The sequence below is a fragment of the Peromyscus eremicus genome, chromosome 1, assembly GCF_949786415.1.
Source record: "Peromyscus eremicus chromosome 1, PerEre_H2_v1, whole genome shotgun sequence".
NCBI lineage: Eukaryota > Metazoa > Chordata > Mammalia > Rodentia > Cricetidae > Peromyscus > Peromyscus eremicus.
In genome coordinates this window covers 26,376,800-26,398,247 of record NC_081416.1, presented here as the reverse complement: position 1 = coordinate 26,398,247, position 21,448 = coordinate 26,376,800, and the positions used below count along the sequence as shown (strand labels likewise).

The 21,448-nt window shown below is 43.8% G+C and overlaps 1 protein-coding gene across 1 annotated transcript; it reads right to left on the bottom strand.

Annotated features, from left to right (window-relative positions):
- Positions 1–1,726: 1,726 nt before the first annotated feature.
- Positions 1,727–9,657, bottom strand: Ankrd1 (ankyrin repeat domain 1). The gene is made up of 9 exons (XM_059253758.1): positions 9,631–9,657; positions 8,891–9,070; positions 7,850–7,987; positions 7,557–7,664; positions 6,532–6,630; positions 5,285–5,383; positions 5,021–5,119; positions 4,799–4,897; positions 1,727–2,475 (listed from the first exon to the last, which is right to left on the bottom strand). Exons 1-9 carry the CDS (start codon positions 9,655–9,657, stop codon positions 2,365–2,367), a joined length of 960 nt encoding a protein of 319 aa, XP_059109741.1. The 3' UTR covers positions 1,727–2,364.
- Positions 9,658–21,448: the final 11,791 nt, after the last annotated feature.

Sequence of the window (21,448 nt, the reverse complement as noted above, 5' to 3'; positions counted from 1 at the left end):
GGAGATCATCAGAAAACAAAGATGTTTACATTATGATTCATAGCAGTAGCAAAATTACAGTTACGAGGTAGCAATGAAAATAATGTTATGGTTGGAGTCATCACAACATGAAGAACTGTGTTAAAGCGTTGCAAGTGTAGAACTGCCAGCTTAGATCTCTAAGTGACCCAGGATGCTATGGGGAAGTCAGAAACAGAAGGGTTAGGAGAGAGAGTACTGAGAGAATGAATCTGCCATTCAGTTCTCAATGGGAGGGGGGAGCTTTGTGGGTTGGTAAGAAAACCGATGGAGAGGAGCCAATAACATTTCAGATCATCCTCCCAACTCCATGAGTGTCCACAGCTGGGTGATTGGAAGATGTCTTGTACTCTCCCACCAAATGGTAGAGGCATGTGTGAGAGATTGATTGGTGTATACAGTCCTACTTGGCGTGAGTTTCAGGGGAGCACAGTGCTGGGGTCTGACATGAGTCTTCCTCAGGCAACAGAGGTCCCAAGTTCCAAGCATTCTCCACACTCATGAGCTTGTACACTCTCTTCTGCTGCCTGCAGAACTCAGACTTGAATAAGTCCTGTTCATCTTTCAGCATCTCCCTCAAGCTTGACACCTCCAAGAAGTCATAAAATCCATCTCCACCACATATGGGCCTCCACATTTTAGACACTGAGAGAGCACTCTAGAGTTCCCCTTCATTGGCCCTAAAATGGACTGATGTGATCTATTTATTTCTACTTACTTTAATACTTGTCTGTCCCAGTGGGGCCGAGACAATTGTGTTTCTCACCAGAGGTCTTTAGCTCCTTGCTCAGCATTTGACAACAAAACTTCCCATTGGAGGTCAAAAGCCATTGACCCAGAATGTTCTCTCATGGAAGGCCTTTAACCCTCTCTGCGCCTGTCCACAGTACAATGATTGATAAGCCCCTAATTAGTGAGTCAAGCCCTGATGAGCACTCAAGAAGTGCTTGTTTAACCTGCAGTAATCATTCTTCCCACCAGGGGTCTCTTTTTCCACACCATTGGAGCCAAAAAACAGCTTTTTTTTTTTTATTTTTTTTTATTTATTTTTTTTTTTAATCGTAGTTCTCAGCCCCCTACCCGGTAAGGCAGGAGCTGGTAAGAAATGCAGATTCACAGGCCCCATCTGATACCAGCTGAGGGCAATTCTTCAGTTTATCAAAATACGTGGGTGACCCATCAGCGCATTAAGTACTGAGACTGTAGTTTCTACAGGACATTTCTTTTTTTTTCCCTTCCCCTCCTCCTTCTTCATTTCTTATTAATTTAGATTTATTTTATTTTAATGTGTATGAGTGTTTGACTGCATGTATGTACATATGTACACCATGTGCATGCCTGGTGCCTTTGGAAGTCTGAAGAGAGTATCAGATCTGCTGGGATTGGCTTTATGGGGGGCTGTGAGCCATTATTTGGTGCTGGGAACCAAACTCAGGTCCTCTGCAAGAACAGCAAGGGCTATTAACCACCAAGCCAACTTCCCAAATCTCTAGACATTTCTAATCTGGAAAAGTTGGAAAACCCCAATAAACAAGCATCTTCCTAAATGACTCTTCTTAAGTGAGAAATTCCCACCACTGCATGGACAAAGAACTTAGAAGAGGATTTAGAATTTGTTCGAATTTATTATGAATATAAAATAGACATACAACACAATATACATTTACACATTTACAGTGTCTTTCCTGTTGCCTTTTATTTCATCAGACTCGGTTTATCAAGGCCTCCCTACCCACTCCCTCCACCTCCCTGCATCTACACTCAGGACGGTCTCTTCACCTGGGGACCTTGTGTGACCTGGTAAACAACCGATCAAACCAAACCTATGGGTGAACGGCGGGCTCCGGTGTCTGTCCTGCAGAACTGCTTCCATTCCCTTCCTGACGCCACATGCCTTCTGTCGCTTCATTCAAACACTAGCAGCAAGAGTTCCGAAGAGCGCTGCCTGCAATGATCCCCCCTTGCCATTTAAAAACGCCTTGAATAGCTCTATGCAACTGAGGACAAACGTATGCAATTAGACATCATTCACCCACAGGGTTTAGGATCCATGGGAAGATTCTGAATGCTGCATACAGGTTAAGTTTTACTCCCCCCAAAATGCTCGTGAAAGCCTGAATACCAGTGTTCGGAAATAAATAAATAAATAGAAATAAATAAAGATGGTGAGCATCATCACTAAAGGAAATTTTGGCACCTATAACCCAGTGCTTTCTTGAAGCGTCTTTAAAGTCTATCTCTCTACCCTCTGGCAAACAAAAGCTGGATTTTATAACTGGTGTTGCTCTTCCGGTAGGCAATGCTTTGAAAATGCCTGTGAACAGCTCCTGTTGAGAGTCTCCTTCCTCAGAATGTGGCTATGCGAGAGGTTTTGTAGCCATTCTCCTTAAGGCTGTCGAATATTGCTTTGGTTCCATTCTGCCAGTGCAGTACCAGATCCATGGGGGTCTTCCCAGCCTACACAGAGAAAGGGGAAATTTGACTTCCAGGTGGGAGACGTCTGTCAGCTCAACACACTCTGTATCTATGTTGATGAGGTATATTATCAAGGTATATGCTTTTTACTATGAGTGGTCTACTGTTTATTCAGACTATCCGGTCACTGATTTTCATGTTATTTTTATTGGCTTCTCCTTCCGCCATCCACAGAACTATCCCAGGTATTGGTAAAAAAAAAAAAAAAAAACCCTGGTCCTTAGGTACTAAAGTAACAAGAGCCTCAAGTTATTGTGAAATTCAAAAATGTATACAGATGTTTCCAGAACCTTGCAGAAGAGCTCTGAGAAGGCAGTATCTAAAGACTGATGGGAAGTATTCTGCCATGAGTAACCAGCCAGCTGCTGCCTGGCTGCTGACTGCTCTGTAGGTTTTTCACAACTTCTCAGAATTTTCACCAGGGCTTCTTATGAAATTTACTTTCTTTGAAATTGATGTTAGTGACATGTAAATAAATAATTTTTCAGTCCCAAATTTGATCTCCCTTATGCACATGTCTCAAGATATTTACACATAGTAAAACCACGGCACTTCTCAATTCTTCTCTTTACATATGAGAAGTCCCAAGTATTTCTATCTATATTCGGCTCAGGAGTACTCTTGATCCCAGAGGTTGTAGCCCGGCAGCTTTGATATGCTAATCAACGCAGAGACTTGGTTTTGCTCAGGTAAGGAGAGAAAGAGAGGGAGGGGGGGGAGAATCAAGGTATTTTCTATGTGAATTTATGACTTTTACAAAAAAAAGTCAGGAAAGACTTCTGATTCCACAGTGCCTCAAGGTACTGGATTGGAGAAGAGCCACCATCAAGTAACCTGCACAGACTCTAGTAGCCACTCACTGATGTCATTTATGTGGCCTACCTGGCTCTGGTGACTATATGCATACCATTCATTTCTGCTTGTAGGCCTGCATAGCTTGTAAAAAGAAATAAACAAATAAGCCCTTATCTTTTGCATCTGTGAAGATTTCCTTGAATGTACTTTAGGTTCACTTTTAAAGGGAGAAAATTTGGGGTGACACCAGTCCCAGTGCCTAGCAGAGGGGACCCTACTGCTAACATTTCCCAAGCCAAGCAGGCTCCATCTAACCACTTCTCATCTATTATTCTTTCTTCCAGTCACTAAGCCAGGTTCCCATGTACACTCCACTCCATGTGGAGTACACTCCCAAGCTAGCCTTGAACCTAAGATCCTCTTCCACGGGTGTCCAGTGCTGCTGCGACTGGGGCACACTCAGCTTCCTTTTTAATTGTCCTTTCAGCCTCACGGTAACACAATAAGAGGACGTGGTCATTTGCCTCAAGAAGACCTTTCCTCTTTTGTAATATGGTTCTCCAAAACCCTCAAGGACACTTCTTTGGTGATCTATGACTGTTCCTCCTGCCAATCTTCTTTAAGCTATGTCGTCTGGGGATTGCAGGCATGAGAGTAAGCTGCTTACATTCCCCGTGTACAGATGAAGTTAAATTAATTTGTATACTTAGGTAGGAATTCTTGGGAGCCAATGTAGGAAATTATTTCAAGGCATGTGCATATAAAATGGGGGATGAATGATGGTTATCTTTTTTGGAAAACGTCAGAAAAAGCATGGTGATCTCTGGAAGATTGGCAACATGTTGTACTGCTATAAGGGAAACAGGACTGTTTGGAATTCCCCAGACTGGGTACTGATTCATTTCAGTCTCGGTGTAATTTGGAGCTACTTCGAGAAAGCTGGGTGCATTCATTCCTACCAACTCCCAGCTCTACTCAGCCAGGAATGACCAAGGCAGATTAGGATTATCCAATGTGCTTTTGATTTTTATTTTTTAAGGTTTGTTTATTTATGTACTTTACGTATATGAGTGCTCTGTCCACATGTATGCCTGCATGATAGAAGAGGGCATCAGATCCCATTATAGATGGTTGTGAGCCACCGTGTGGGTACTGGGAACTGAACCCAGGTCCTCTGGAAGAGCAGCCAGTGCTCTTCTTAACTGCTGAGCCAGCTCTCCAGTGCCACAATGTGTATTTTAAAGGTGACAATTTTGACCATTTTTTACTCAAGACCAGTCCTTCAAAGAACTATCTAGGCTCCAAAGTCAGAGCAGTTCTATGTAAATTGCCTATAACTGACCCTGTGACCTGAGTCCTTGCCAAGTCTCAACCTGTCCTTATGGAAATGACACGTCTGAGCCATCAGTGTGCCTCAAAAGTTACTACCATAGGAATAATATTTTCAAATATTTGAGAAATTCTGGAAAGTAGGAAGCTGACCAGTGGTACCCTTGCTTTGAGTGCTTACACAGTTCTTGACGTTGAGGTCCGCCCCGAACGTCATCAAGAGCCGAATCATCTTATAGCGGTTCAGCCTCACAGCATCGTGCAGCGGGGTATCTCCTTCCTAAAAGCAGGGTAAGGAAGTGTGGTAAGTGTGAAGCCAGGAAGTGGGTCCTGCCAGGGTACCCCAGCTTGCCTGGGTGATTTTAAAGACGCTTATGGTGACTCAGCCTGGTCAGCTACTCACTCGGTCCTTGGCATTGAGATCGGCCTCGCAAGCGATGAGGTGCTCTGCGCACTCGTAGTGACCAGTCCTCACCGCCACGTGCAGCGCTGTGCTGAGCAGCTAAAAAGTTCGCAGACGGGGAAGGAGTGAGAACAGACACTGTCCAAGGCCTCAGGGCGCGTGCAAATGGCGTGTGTGTGGCTGAGGTGTCCACAGAATGAGGGCTAGCAGAGGACCCCCGTGGGCAGGCAGGGAGCAGAAGCCTGAGGAAAGGCAAGGAAATACCTTGTCTCGGGCACTGATTTTGGCGCCTTTGTTCAGCAACAGTTTCAGGACATCCGGGTTTCCTCCACGACATGCCCAGTGGATGGCTGTGGATTCAAGCTATTTGGGAAAGAAAGAACACAAGACAAGACAGTGTGAAGGAGACTCTTTTTGGGGTGGGGGTTGGTCTTTGGTTTCAAAGGCTGGGAGAATATGGGCAACGGATAGCTCTAGGTGCTCCTGGTCTTGAGAACCACTTCTGAGGTTCTTCTAACTATCTCAGCTAACCTGTGTGTGGGTGGCTGGATTTGTGTGTGTAGTCAGGAAGCTTTTAATAAGTCTGATCACATTCCAGAATATCTTCATCTGGATCCAACACCTCATCCCAGGTAGCCTTGTCTTTCTTTGGCCATCGCCTGCTGGCTCCGTGCTGTTTTTTACACTGGCACAGCCTAGGAATCTCAGCTGTCAATCACTGTGGTCACTGTACACTGCACTTAGAAGAGATTGCCACCTCTAGGCTTTGTTTGGTTTATCTCTGGTTTGGGCCTCTCTTCATCCAAATTTTGTTATTATTAATGTCTTAAATTTTTTCAATATTTTGTCCTTTGATTCAATTCAGGCTAAGTTCTTGGGATTTTTTTTTTATTCCTTTTCCATTTTACCATAATGTCAAATCGAGCTGCATATAAACAAATGAAGCATTTTCCAGTTCAATCTTGAGGGTTTGAAATATATTGTATACTGGTCTTTATGGAAATCAGAGCGGCTGATTGTTAGGGTCTGAATAGCAGCCACTTTCCTTAGACGGGAGTCATTTAGTATGCAGCCTGACTCCAAATCTCCTCGGTGGCCATTGGCATCCATCATATAAAGTATGCAGCTAGGAAATTCTCATGCATTGCTGGCAGCTGAGGGGCCAGGAGCAGGCTGCGCTTTCTGACGGAAGGAGTGGTGTGGAAAGGCCAGGAATGCCACTGACTTGACAATGACCCAAACTCTCTGGTGAGGTTACTGAATTCTGCTCAACAACTTTCGCTTCCTCTCTTCCCTGCACCACTCCTCTCCTCTTCAGTCTGTCTGGAAAATACTTTCCACATGACCTAGTCTCATCGCCCAGCTTCCCTTTGTACGGAGACATGAGCTTTTCACTAGTTTTCTCAGACCAATTTTCAATCCAATTGGGCCGGTTTTTCATTGTACGTTTTCCTGAGCTTTCAGATAGTCTGTTTATTTTGGCTCATTTCCAAGCAAAGAAATATATTTACCATATCACGGAATTCAATCTGGGCTCCAGCCTCCATTAACTTCTCCACAACTGCCAAGTGCCCTTCTAAGCATGCTCTATGGAGAGCGGTCCGTTTATACTGTCAAAGATTAAAACAAGAGATAGTGGTGTGTATAAAAATGCACACAATCCTTTAAGAGCTGTGAAGCTGGGACTATGATGACCTAAGTGATAGAAAGGCCAGGATTTTTTTTTTTTTTTATGAATCAGAATGCCAGAGCTCACTGAAATTGCAGGATTAGAATAATTAACTGGCAGCTAACCTGAGCTTCCTGTCCTAGACCCTTCCTAAGTGCTAACGGCCAAGGCAGAAGGATGTGGACTTCAAACCTCAAAATCCATCTCAATGCTGAAATGTCCCTTTTTGCATTTGCACATGCCAAGTACAGAAGATGGTTTTCTTCCATGCAGAATTGGTGCTAGATTGAATGTCAAAAACCACTGAATCCATTTTTAAAAGAAAGGAAACTCAGCTTTGGCGGGAGCTGCGCTCTCAGCTCACGGCACAGGAGAAGCAATACAAAGTTGCGATTTCTGACAGGTTGGCTTTGTAGTAAGGAGCCATTAGGCTAACAGAATGAGACTGCTTACAGGTGGGCTGAGAGGAAGACAGCGCAGGGAAGCTACTCCAAATCGGGTAGTGACAGAGGTAGACTGGGAATTCCATCTTCCCCTTCTAATGCTGAGCTATTTGGGTCTGATCAAAGACACTGCTAATAATATCTTTCTCCAGGAGAAACTTTTTGACCTTGCCTTTATGGAAGTCTATCCGAAGGATCTAAGAAGTTAAAGACAAAATGTCTTCAGATAAATCAGACAGAATTATATGAGAACAGGAAAAACTCCTTGAAATCCATTATGCTAATCCCGTATTTGGGGGTTGTGGGGGCAGGGAAGAATACATTCATGTTTATGCTCCTGGCAGATGTAGCAACAGCTGGGGGAACTTAGGTGGAAGACATCGCAGACTGTACTGGCCAGCCTACAGGAAGGCATGAGCCTTACCTCATCACAGACGTCAGGGCTGTTCTTGTCTGACAGGAATTTCTCTACGACTGGCAGTTTGTTCTCCAGAGCAGCTTTCAGAAACCTCGGCACATCCACAGGTTCAGTCTAAAGTGAGGGTGGAGGAGGGAGAGGAAGAGACAGAGAGAGAGCAGGAGAAGGCAGAGGAGGGTGGGAAAGGAGGGAAAAAGGAGAGAAAAGGAAAGTGGTCATGGGCTTTGCAGTCTTTTTCCACAGCGCTCAGCCCTGGAACCCACGTGGATGTACAATCCTGGAAAACAAACAGTCCTTACAATAATTTCAGGTTCCGGTTCCTTCACAACTGGAACTTTAGTTTTCTTGTACTTTTTTCTTTTCTTCAGTTGGACGATTATTTCAAGGTCCTCTAGGTTTTCAAGCTTTGATCTTTGTTCTAATTTTTTCTTTTTGAGCTGAGAGAGAGAGAGAAGAAATCAGACATTTAAAAATATGGTGAGTTCTAACTGTGGTGGTGTATAAACAAAACCTGTAAGGTCTGAGGGAAGTATGTGAATGGTTTCCTCATAAAGAAAATTTAAAACGCTTTTAAGTAAATGTCTGACTTCAGTGATTTTTTTTTCCATTATGTATCTGGGGTTTAATTTTAATCTGAGTCATATTTACTTTCTTTGCTTGTAGAACTAGTTCTTGACTAATTGGATGGAGGTACAATGGAGTCTCTCAGTTATCATTTTGTAATTAGTACTGGCAGAAAGAAAACTTCAGATTTCTATGGAATTTGTTTTCTTACTCTCAGAAACTAAAGTATGTTTTACCTAGGAAAGAAAATACATAAGTTCTCAAATATCAATGCATTCTCTCTCAAGTGGCCCCCACTACTCAGAGTCTCAGAAACAGAGATCACTGCCAACGAGTGCACATCTTATTATATTAGTCAGCTAAAACAACTTCAATAAAAACTTCAACAAAAATAAATATCAATAAATATAGCAAACTTTTTCTGACTATGATCTATGATAACTAATGTTATCAAAAAGAAGAAATCCTGGTTCAACATTAAGTAAACAGTATGTGCCATTGGGGCTTCCCTGGTTATGGTTCTTTTTCTCTTTTGATCAAAACATGGCCATAGCACAGAAAGTCATTGATTCGGAATCCAGAGGTCATGGTCTTATCTAAGAATCATTTCCCAAATCATTTCCATGTATACTGCTTCTTTGTATCTTTGTGGGTTAGAATTTGGTGGAGACGTCTTTCGAATGGTTATTTATTTATTTATTTTCCTTCTCTCTTCCCTTCTTCTTCAAGGACCTCCACACCCCAGCCTTCCACTAGGAGATTCCACGGGTCCTCACCTCCGTCTCTCGCTGCTTCTCACGTCTCTGTTGTTGCTCCTCGAGGCTCACACGGTGGACTGGAAGCGTCTTCAAATCCTCTTGTTTCTCCAAGGCCACAGCAGCTTCATATTCTCCATCTCTGAAATCCCCAGGAAGGAACTCTCCTGTGGCTCCATTGCTATTCTTCTTCCCTGTTACCTATATGTGAGGAACACGGTGAGGTCAGAACCAGTGCTGCCCATCCCAGGGTCACTCTCCACAAAAGATGCTGCAGGAGGTCCTCAGCCCTTCCTCCCTGAGGACTGCCACATCCAGGCAGGGCACTGTCAGAGGCACAGAGTAAGACAAGGTGTGCATCAGGTTGCATTTACTTTTAGCCACACAACCCACTTTCTCTTAGGAAATTCTCTAACACACCCCCACTTACTTTTCAATTCTTTCATTTGAGCCTTGAGTTGTAAAGTGTCCAGATATTTATTTTTGCGGTAAAACCTGTACCCCAAGTTGTGTAACTACATTATTGCACATTATAGTAATGAAACCCAAGGAGAAGACAATAAACAAGAAAATACATTGCTGTCAGCTCTGTGGTTTTTTTTCCCCACTTTCACTTGTGTATCACATAAACAAACCCCATTCCATACTTGACATTTGAAGACTTCCCTTAAATTACACCCAAAAAAGAAAGAGCATCTGAACTTTCGAATAAAAGCCAAGATGAACCAAGCTTTGTCAGGCAAGAAAGACGTCTTACATACCAGCTCCTCCACTCTCAACACCATCATCTTGGCGGCAGTGAGTCTGTATGTTTTTCTCTCTTGTGGATGAACCCCTGGAGTTGGCCCTGCGGAGCCCCTCCACACCAGCTGGTTATATAGTCAGGGCTGGGTGAGATAATCTTCCAACCTGGGAAGTCAAGTATCACCCCTGCCCCCACCAGTGGCCAACTCAGAGGCAGGTGAATTTTCATTCCAGACTCAGTGTCTGGGAAGCCCAAGAGGGAGATGACAAGCTGGCCTCAGTGTATACGAATCAGGAAGAAATGTGAGAGGGCCATTCCTTTGGCAGTGACCACACGGCTCAGCAATGCGAGTCATCCTACTTATCGGGAAGCCAGGGACAGCTGTCTGTTAATATTGCACCACATCGCTGCTCTTTTTCCTTCTTTGCCAGCTTTCATATGACTAACCTATCAAGAAAATGCAAGCTCTGTGCATCACACTCACAGCAATATCTTTCTGATAACTGGACTTATCAGCACTCCAGTTGGGGGAAGTGTTGCTTCAGGACATCCTATTCCTGTGGATAAACAGCCCGAGGCGAAGGAGATGGGTTTTGGTGGCACTTGTCTATATCTGTTTGGAATTCTCTGGAGTGATGTCTGGGGCTAAAATGGCCCCATGACATGCCACCTTACCATCATTATAAGAAATTGAAAGCATTAAGTAATGCACTTTTATTTTATGGTGTCACTGGCCATAATTAGCACATGGCATGCTTACTGTGTTCTAAAACTGAAGGCTAATCAAGAGTGTTTCCCTCAAAATGGATCAGTGTGGTCCAGAGAAAGATAGGAGGCCAGTTATTAGCAGAAACACGACCTTGACACTGCCATTGAGATAAAGCTTTCAAATGCTGTGAGGGAAAGTTTGATTGAGCCTGAGAAAAATGCAGATTTGGGGCTGGAGATTTGTGGGCTAATGATAGAGCATTTGCCTAGATGCATGAGGCTATCATGTTCTGTTCCTCACACTGAAACAAAAAAGCCACAAGCTTTGCCCCTGTGAGAGGTAAAAATACATGCTTCTGGCTTCTCATCGCTGAGGTGTTAAATTATGAACAATATAAATAGTTAAGTCTTTTTATAGTTCAAGGAAAAGATTCTATCTTCAAAGCCACTGGCAGGACTTTTTTTATTTTTTTAATGAAAGAAGAATGTAAGGAGGGTGTTAGTACTGGAGGGAAGTGTTAATTAGGACGTTATGTTTGTTATGTTGACCTTTTATGTCTGTCCTTCCTCAAATTCACCATTCATCGAACGTGGTTGCTATTCTCATTCTTCCCGGCTTAAAATGTCCATCCAATAAATCGTGTTTCTAGAACCTTCAGAATGAGACATTGTCCTGAAAATCAACACACTGACTACTACCTTGTGTTCCAGGAGTTCACCTCTGCAATGTGCTGTCCTGAGAGAGCTGTTGAAGGACAGCCGCAGCTCCCTCACCTTTCATGGCTGACACTGTTTTCTTTGGTCTCTTGAAGGAGAAGCAGCTGTGTCTTCGCTTTTTTCATCGTTATATTCCAGGCCTGACTCAGCACTAAGAGGAGCATGGGCGCTTTCCTCTGAGGAAGGACTCTGGGTTGTTGAGCAGTCTTGAATCCCAGAGTTCTTTGTGCCTTCCAGGCTCAGCAAAGCCAAGGATCTGGTTTTACAGAGACGCCACCGAGGCACAGAAACACTCAGTAACTTGCTGTAAATGCCCAGCTAGATAGTGGGGTTCTCAAAGTTCCACCCCATGAGAAGCAGAAAATCACGAGACCAGATCAAATTTCCTCTCACAGTTCCTACCCAGATTTGCTCGGAGCCCAAACATAACTGATTGAAGGCTTTCTGTAAGCACACCACTTCCAAGAATACAAAATGGATGCCGGGCGGTGGTGGCACACGCCTTTAATCGCAGCACTCGGGAGGCAGAGCCAGGTGGATCTCTGTGAGTTCGAGGCCAGCCTGGGCTACCAAGTGAGTTCCAGGAGAGGCGCAAAGCTACACAGAAAAACCTTGTCTCGAAAAACCAAAAAAAAAAAAAAAAAAAGAATACAAAATGGGCGGGGGGGGGGGGAGGGGGAGGCTTACCCAAACTGTTGCCCTCTCCACTCAGGTGGTTTCCTCCTAGAATCAGGCTGATCCTGAATGAGAAGCTCCTGGAAATCCCAATGAACACTTTGTAGAGATTGGGCTTGAAGGAGTGTTGGAATGAGCTGAATTTCACAAAGGGGATGAACTAGGAAGCACTCAAGGTTGGCAAAGCCACTGCCAGGCTGACTTATCCCCACTGGGTTAGGTTTGTCATTATTAAACATGACAGGATCTTTTGAGTGCTTATTCTGGTTTGGATTTTGGGTTTTCACAGTACTGGGCATGAACACAAGGCCTCATGCTACCTATGCAAGGGCTGTACCACTGAGCTAAACTTCAGTCCTAAGTGTAGATTTTTTTTTTGAGCCTAGATGCAGTTAGGTCCCTAACAACAGATAAGGAAAAATTGTATTTTAAATCATTTGTATTCATCAAAATCGAGGGCAAAACTCAACTGGAAGAGAAAGCTCCCATCACTTGATTTTAAGGCTTTTCCTTCCTATAAAAGTTCACATAGCAGATAAACTCAGAGGTTTGTATGTTTGGCTTTATCACAGCCTCTGGGCATAGCTTTTCTTTGCCAAAATGGATTAAGGCAACAAATCTCTTAGTTGAATCTCTAATCATTTAGCAATGTATTATCAAGCATCTTTGGTGAGGACCAGCAAGAGAATGACCCTGGGGCTCAGCTGGTGGGACTGTGCTGTCTTCTTGGGATTTATGCGTTGATGGATGAAATGACAGATGATCAAAATCCTCTGTAGAGCAAGAGAATATGTGAGACAGAAAAGCATTCACTACTAGTACGCAGCACTTGAAAAGGTGCTCAGACCCACCTAGGTTCAGGTGCTATATATAGTTCAACTCCAGGGGTAATTTTGTCTTTCTGCATGAATACCAAATATTTCATTTTCGCACATCTGGCTCTGTTTTTAATTGCATGAGTAACATGCACATCACTTTGAAAGATCAATAACCTAGAGAATATTGTTCTCTTGAGCTCTTACTGAGTGTTGATTTGATGTATGACTTTTTCCATTGCTAACAGGTCTTGGAGATCATTCTCTACCAGCACAAACAAATCTACCTCGTTCTTTTAAGAAGCTGGATGATTTTTGCACTGGAAATGCATATCTTATTTGACTTCTGTTTACAAGCAGGGCACTTTTTCACAATGGTTGCTTTTATTTGCTGTAATGGAAGGCATTTTATAAAGCACATCAAATTTTATTGTTATTAACATTCCTTGACCTTAAACAACCTAACTCAACACTAAAAGGAGAGCCCCAAGGACTGTGGCCAGATCCTGACTTGGAAGACATCTTGTTCCACTGTTGCACTTACACTTGTTTCTTTGCCACCCCCTTAATAGCCTCCCAGTCCCAGCTCCTGCTCACCTTCCTTGGCTCAGACAAATGCCCTGAATCCAAGCGTCCTTACAGCCAAGGATGACTCATTGGAAAATGCCAAAGGGAAGTCAGGAAAGCAAGCAAACAAGCTTTAAGGTTGCTTCCCCTCACCTGCCAACCAGGATTGGAATCATCCACATATGAACAACACAAAAGTGCTAGGGACATTTTGAGCAGAATTGTGGCATCCACTGTCAAGAGACAAGCATGAAAACTGAAATGCTTCTACTCTGGGCTCTGGATGGGACTGTCTCGAGTGGACAGAGAGTTCCTGTTCAGAATACTAGAGGCCTCCTGACACTAGGTAGGTAAAGGCTGGAGGTCTAATCCCAGAGGCCTTGATACAGTCGACAAAAGAAATCCCAAACAAGCCCCCAAAGTGATACAGTCTGAAAATGATGCCACAGTCTAGGGTTCCTGACTGGGTTTGTTTTCTCTGCCAGTGAAAGAATTAAAAGGTAGGAAAATTCTGAAGCACAACAAGCAGTAGTAGTGAATTCTTACCACAGACAAAATTAGGAGTAAACGCATTTATTGGGGGTGAGGAAACACAATCATGTAATAGACACACAGAGAAAAAGACTCTCTGTGAGCAAGGGGGAGACTTGAGAAACCAAAAAGATCTAGTCTCTCCTGGAGGTCTGGGGGTTTTAAAGCCTCTGAAGAGTTTTCCTCCCTTAATTTAGGCTTGGTCAGTTTGAAGATGGGTAGGATGGTTGATTGGTCTGCGCCTGTTGTATGACATGTCCTGATCCAGCCTTGAACTTGTTGAGCCAATCCATCAGCAGGGGGCCTGCTGGCCCGAGACAAAAGCTTCCAGGCTTTTGTCTTAAGTCAGAGGTTGAGGAAGAAGCTGGCCACCTTGGAAATTCACCCTTCTTACCTAACCACGGCCCCTCTCCCTATCTGTCTGGCTCCTGGTCTCTCAACCTGACAGTAGGTAATGTGCAAGAGTAAATAAAGCAGCTTGCTGTAAATTCTGCTCTTCACATAAACTCATCTCAGCCAGTGGGCACAACGACACAGATACTAGAGTCAGGGAAAACGAGTCAATGGACAATGTCCCCTGTGAAAAGTTTACTTGAGGTAAATGCAGATAATTCCATTCTAGCAATTGACTTCAGCTAACTTTCAAGATCTGACTGAGTCTTAGCATTCACTAAGGGCCTGGGACTTCAAAGGCATAGACAGATGCTAGGCAAGCCATGGGGCTAAATAAATATTTAGCTGAAATCCAGTGAGATCCTTAAATTCATTTCTAGCCAAACCACATAGCTTGAATTCTCCTTTTAGTGTGAAATAAATTACACCATTTCCCATGGTAACTGACAGGTAATCCTGTAGTAGTAAAAGAAGTTAAAGGTAAATGCTTATGGCTGAGGATTCTGAAGGGTAGCACTTCATTATATTCCTTCAAATGCCAACACACCCTAAAGAGTGCAACCTCCCAGTTAGAGTTCCAGAGATGTAAGTTAACATTTCCTAGGGTGGTGGTTCTGAGGACTAGTGAATCTTGGAGGGCCATGAAGCTTAAAAAACAAACAAATGAAAACTCACACTCAGGATTCCAGATACATAAAATACAAATCTCTGCACTATAGAACAAAAACTAATGTTTAAGAAAACTTCCTGTTTTTAATTTCCACTCAATTTTCAGAATATTACTCTAGGATGCAGATTTACATATGGGTGTGCTCTTTAAGTTATACTGGACAGTCCAGCTGTCCTGATCTTGACCTCAGAATTTGATTATTAATGACTGTCTTTATGAAGACCATGGGAAACAAACAAGTTAATAAAATGAATTCATTCCAGGCTGAGAGTGTAGCTTGGTGGTTGAGTTCTCACATGTCCAGTCCCAGTCCCTAGGTCTAGTTCCCAGCACTAGGAAGAGAGAGAGAGAGAGAGAGAGAGAGAGAGAGAGAGAGAGAGAGAATAAAAAGAAAATTACTTATCTAATATTTATTTGGCCCTATTGTGTGTCATATTTTTTCTCCTCACGAGAAACAGACTTCTCTGTCCTTGTGGGGTTTATAGTTTTGCTGAATTATTTAAGAAAAATTGTACTGTAACACACTTCATCTACCCCAACTCAAGAAGAGTGAATGAAGAAGGCAGAAGTTATGGTGTGTGTGTGTGTGTGTGTGTGTGTGTGTGTGTGTGTGTATGTATCTTATGAGACAAGGAAACTTGTTTCTCCATGTTGGCTTTACACTCTTCATCTCCATGTCTGATGTGAAAGTACTCTTCACATCTCCAACTCCTTTCAGCTTTGTTGACTCACAACACACTTCTCTCTCTGGTACAGGTTCTACTCCCTTTTAGGAGCTTTCCTCAGCAGGTATTCCATGACTCTGGCATCTTCAACATTTTGGGTCTTCAAGGCACTCTAGGCTTCACTTTCATAGCTTCATGCAATGGCCTCTCAAGGCTTCCATGCAGTGACCCCACTGACACATGCCTGGCCTCAGTGGCTTTCCTTAGTTGTGGAGGGAGATTCCATAACCCCTTTCTTGTATCCTTAACTCTAAAGCCAGAACCACATGGCTGAAGCTGCCAAGTTCTGCTACTTGCTGGGGCTGAGACATACACCCCCCCTGCCCTCTCCCATTCAATTACATCTTCATCAGCTTTGTTTTCAATGGTTTCCTTCACTGCCTAAGTGTTCTGTAACTTTTTCTGTAAACCAAGCTGGCCTTGAACTCTGAAATCTGCCTGCCTCAGCCTCCTGAGTCCTGGGATTAAAGGTGTGCACCACCACACCCAGCCCCTAAACTTTTCTTTAATCCCTTTTCACAACTTGGAATTCTAGCTGGGTGGGACCTTGCCCTGAGCTCACCACCCCCTTTATTCCATTTAACATCAGGCTTTTCTTTAATCGGTTTCTCTTCTTGAACACAAGATTTATCTCTATTTCACTTCCTGGTGCCCCTTTCTTCCTCCAGCTATACATTGTGTATTTTTCCTTGCTCAGCTTATTCCTTTTCATTATAGGTCTGCATAAGAGTGAACACTAATAACCAGAGTCAGTACTAGGCTGTTTCAAGATTACTTCTGCCAATGTCATTAATACAAAACTCCTCAATTTAGCCTCCAACAGACTTTTCAGATGAAGGCGAAAAGCATCTTAGCTAAAACATCATAAGAGTATGTATGTGTCTAGAACACATACACATACTCTTCTCCTCTGAAACCTCTTGAGCCAGGCCCCCCATAGTTCAAGTCACCCTCAGCACCACTGCCTTCCATGTTCCTACTAGGATGTCCCATTAAGCCCCACTTAAAGTGTTCAATTGCTTTTCTAATTTGAAAGTCCCGAAGTCCTATCCTCCAAACAAAACCATGGCAGACAGCAATACCCCACTTCTGGTACCAACTTCTGTCTTAGTTGGGGTTTTATTGCAATGAGGAAACACAGTGACCATAGTTACTCTTACAAAGGAAAGCATTTAACTGGGGCTGGCTTACAGTTCAGAGGTTTGGTCCACTACCACCATGGTGGAAAGCATGGTGGCACACAGGCAGACATGGTGCTGGAGAGGGAGCTGGGAATTCTACATCTGGAGCTGCAGGCATCAGGAAGAGACTGCCACACTGAGTATGGCTTGAGTTTTTGAGATCTCAAAGCCCGCCCCAGCAACACACTTCCTCCAACAAGGCCACACCTACTCCAACAAGGCCATACCTCCTAATAGTGCCACTCCCTATGGACCTACAGGGGCCATTTTTATTCAAACCACCACAGGGTCTAAAGTTTAATTGAAACCTTGGAAATCACAGAATCAAGAAATGGAACTAAATGCCCATAACTGCAACATCATGTATCGATCACAACAGTAATTTTTCAAAACCTCAGAAAAGGAACATGGTTATAAGGCTTTCACCAGCCAAGGGAGCAGCCAAGGCCAAACCCCTCCAATTGGAGTTTTTGTTCAAGTCACACCTTCTATTGACATGAATTAAAATATCAACATCAAGCTCAGCCCCAAACCAAACCAATCATAGGGATTACTTTGAATATGTTTGTTTTCTCAGGTTTACTAAGTAGCCCAAAGATTGGAGAAAGAGAGGAGGAGGAAGAGGAGAAGAAGAAGTCATTGTCTCACTGTGAGGTCCATACTGGCCTTGAACTCATGATCCCCCTGCCTGATTCTCTTGAGTGCCAGGATCACTGCTGAACCACCACACTGCAATTAGATATTTTGATCAACCCTCCACTTTAGTGTCCTTTGTGATAAGAGTCAGAAGGATTGCCTGTGACTTTCTATTAAAATTCATATTTCCCCCAAACAATAAATTATTGTTTAGACTTCTTCACTAATTTCCATAGTTTTAGAAAGGCAAAAATCCTTAAGAATCATTCTCAGGCTGTGATAAGGATGACTTTACTATCTATTACAACTTCAAGAAGAATCAGTTAAAGTATGATTGCATAATTATTCCCCCTCAACTCTTTGAAAGGCCAAATTTATTGTGGATGGTGAAAAATTGGTAATGAAGCAAGGCTGGGTTTTTTTTTTAATTATATTTTCAAAAGAAGTAATTGTCATAGCAACGCCCTGAAGAGATTCTGATGCAACTTTGGAATTACTTCACACCCAATTACATAGGACATCCGCTTGGGATGAGAGATAAATGCTTCTGTGACTGCAAACGTAGGGAGAAAATCCATCTTAACATTTTTAGCCATTTATTAAAGCAGGAGAAAATCATTTTTAAAATGCAATTTCTGACTTCAAGAAAGATTATTGGGAAAAAAAAAAAAGAAAAGAAAAAAGTGTCTTGGTGCAGTTTGTAGTTCCTAATAAAACAGACTGCCACAAGTCATCTCCACTATAAATCTTCTGCAGTCAAGAGAGACACTGGCAAGGCACTGTCTAGCCACAGGCCCTTTGGAATACCCAGGGGCAGGCAGGTAGACACCAAGGACTAAGACCTCTGACACATCACGACTGTGTTGTGACACAAGTTTCTCGTGGCTCACCTAAATCTTGGCAGTTAGTCTGTTTGCCTCAACATCAGGGAAGACTATCACCATCAACAATGATTTCTACAATGATTTCTGCTTAAGTAGAGAAAAATTGAAGTTCCTGCCATGGAACCTGTGTGAACTACCACACTCCCTCCACGGAAGCCAAACTTTCCTCAAAGGTTACTCCTGCTGAGCTTTAGGTTTTGGAAGGTAAAAGGGGCTTTGATATTGTCACATCTAGTCCCCTAATTTCACATGTTGAAACAAGTGACTCCTGAAGAGGTCACACAGAGACAAATTATCGACTCAGTATGTGTTTATTTAACTTATTCTTGTCACATTTCCCAAAATCACTAATTTCTGAAACTATGACAACTAAGAAACACAAGGTATTACTTGTGTAAAATCCTTGCAAAATTGTCTAACCTGAATCTGACCGCAAGGGAACAGGCAGACAAATGCCAGCTGCAGGACATTCCATGAGACAGACAGACGACAAGGGTTCTTCAAAAGGCTCTGTGATAGGAAAGAGGGATTCTTCCTAAACTAAAAGGAACCAGCCTCAGTTAGATCTTGTCACTTAAAACAGAAAAGCCATAAACTGTGTTACTGGGACAACTGAGAGCTATGGGTGTCATTGTAGATAGCATGGTTGAACTGAAGAGAACCCAGCTTTTCGTTTTATCTTGTTTTTTATTTTTTGTTTTCCAAGACAGGGTTTCTCTGTGAATGCTTGGCTGTCTTGGAACTTGCCCTGTAGACCAGGCTGGCCTTGAATTCAGAGATTCACCTGCCTCTGCCTCCCAAGTGCTGGGATTAAAGGTGTGCCACTGCCTGGCCAAAGAGAGTCTTTCTTGAGCAAGACAATGGCTTTGCCAGTGATGGAGGAGAATCTTATGCTTCCAAGATGGTATTCTGAGTGCTTAGGAATGAGGTACTTGCTCTAAACTTTCAGAAACAGAAAAGTGAGGGAAAAGTGAGTACACATGAACACCACACCAAAGGAAATAAAATCACTAATATCAATGAATAGCAAAGATGGTATAGGCACGCTTAGTACTTTTTCTTCGACTTCCTACATGTTTCAAAAATTAAAAAAAAAAAAAATTAGTAAGACAGGGACCCAACGACTTGGGTTCCCTGAAGCAAGAGTATCAGTTTCCCTCTACGCCAAGCTCTTTGAGCAGTCCTGGCACCCACTAGGCACTGAGTGCTTAGACTAAAGAGAAGATGGTCCCAGCTTAGCTCTTTGGAAGGGGCAAACCGGTGAGCAGCCAGTCTGCTCTCACAAAGCAGCAGTCATGTTCCCAGAGGCGCCATGGAGCCACAGCAATGCCCAGAATCAGGCTCCTCTGGGCATTGTGCTCTCTGTGTGGCAGGGCAGCTGAACGGATTAGGAGAAAAGACCCATCAGACCAGAAGAACGCCACCATGACCTGTTTTCTTGTCACTCAATGAGGCTAGAAATGGTGTGGGGAGTATTTTGAGGATGGTACAAGGACAGCACACTGACTTACCCAACCACTCTATATTCAGGAGAAAATTTGACCCTTAGCCCTCAGGGACCATGAAATGCATTGTCCCCAGTGCAGAGGGTAGAGCTGAGGTCTTTCTACATTTCTTCCCACCAAAACGACATCTTATTTTAAAAGACCAGTCTTCTGAGATCCTGCCAGGTGATAATTAACCAGGCCATTTCTAAATTCTGGGTTAAAAGAAAGACATATTTTAAAGATTTATTTTTGAATCCACTATTTTATGTGAATATGGTTGTGTCCAAGTCAGTTTACGTACACCGTGTGTGGGCAGTGTCTGAGGAGTCCAGAAGAGGGCATTAGAACCCCTGTAACTGGAGTGACAGTGGGTCCAGAGCAAGCATGTAATGCTGGAAACCAAACCCAGGTCCTCTGAGAGATGAGTAAGCACTCTTAAAACAGAGCCACCTCTGCAGCCCAAGGAAATGTATATTAAGAAACTGCTAAACTGAAAATAAAATCTTCAGGAAGGAGGGTTAATGGGGGGGGGGGTAGGAGCTACACAATCAACCTTTCTCCTACTATTTATTTTTCTCCTGCCCCTTTTATCAGACAGCCTCTCCCATTATGTAGACCAAGGTGGTCTTGAGCTCACAGAGATCCACCTGCCTCTGCCTTCCAAGTGCTGGGATTAATTATCTGGTGTCCCACCTCTAACCCTCCAGCTCAGCACTTGGAGGGCACATTAGCCTTCAGGGAAGTGGAGTTGGCATTCATCCTCTGATAGTGACGGGGTTCAGATCCTTTTAACTGTTCCCCTCCCGCTGACACCCGGGCTTGTCATTTTCCCTCTGTAGATCTGCAAGTGCGAAGTCAAGGTGACCAGTCTCTCTCATGGAAGGAGCCTGCCTGAGCTTTCTAAGCTGCATCCAAGAAAAGGAAGGGCCTGTTTGCAAACACAGACTCTCCTGATGCCAGGAGCAGAACTTTCAGGGAGGAGGGAGCCTGAAGCCCCTTGGGGATTTCTGCTCTCCCCTGGAGACAAGGATCTTGGGTTTCACGAAGGAATTCACAGAGCCGTTGATGCCTGGGGGTTGGATGGGCTGGGGACGAAGCGGAGCAGCAGGAGAGCCAGGCACCCCTTCTCGGCTGTGGCAGGCCGGGGTTGTTTATCAGGGATGAAAAAAAAAATGTCCTCTCACTTAAAAGGAATGCTTGGCAAGGAAATGGCCCCTGGAAACCTACCAAAAGGCTCCCCGGGGAGCCAGTTTGGCTTGGCAACAGATCAGAATCACCAACCTGGGCTAGTCACACTTGGGTGGGGCAGGGTCACCGGAGCTTTGGGAAAAGGACAGCTGTTCCCTTTTTTAGGTTAATGACGAATGTCAACAGAAGGAGGAGGTAAGAAACGAAAGGCCAGAAATCACGGGAAAAAGGAAAGGAGTGTTTGATCTGTTCGTTTCCTAGCTGCACCTCTCGGCTCAAGGCAGCACCTAGGTCTCTTCCAAACCATGTTTGGGGATGCTGCCGTGAGCGAGGCAAGTCGCTCTGCTCACTGGCATGCACACAGATAAGGTGGAGGAAAATGATGTCCTTCCTTATTTGGTGGCCTGCAGAGCCACGTGCTTCTGCCTCTCCTGGCCAGCAGCAGAAGCCCGCAGACTGCTTAGCACTTCCTTATCTAGGAATTCCAAGGCCCACCACAGTCCTCCGGATGTGCTTCAACCAATGGCTTGCCACTTGCCTCCTCTCGTGATGACAAGCAGATTACATAGCTCACATGCCTTCTGCATACCAACCAGACCCCAGCTCTGAAAAGGAAGCAGCCACAAACCGAAGGGAACGCATTTTTTTTTTTTTTTT

Coding starts and splice junctions, on each gene's coding strand:
- Ankrd1 (XM_059253758.1), bottom strand. CDS start 9,657: ATGATGGTGTTGAGAGTGGAGGAGCTG. Junction 7,988..8,890: donor AGAAGCAGCGAGAGACGGAG/GTGAGGACCCGT, acceptor TCTCTCTCTCAG/CTCAAAAAGAAAAAATTAGA. Junction 7,665..7,849: donor AACCGGAACCTGAAATTATT/GTAAGGACTGTT, acceptor CCCTCACTTTAG/ACTGAACCTGTGGATGTGCC.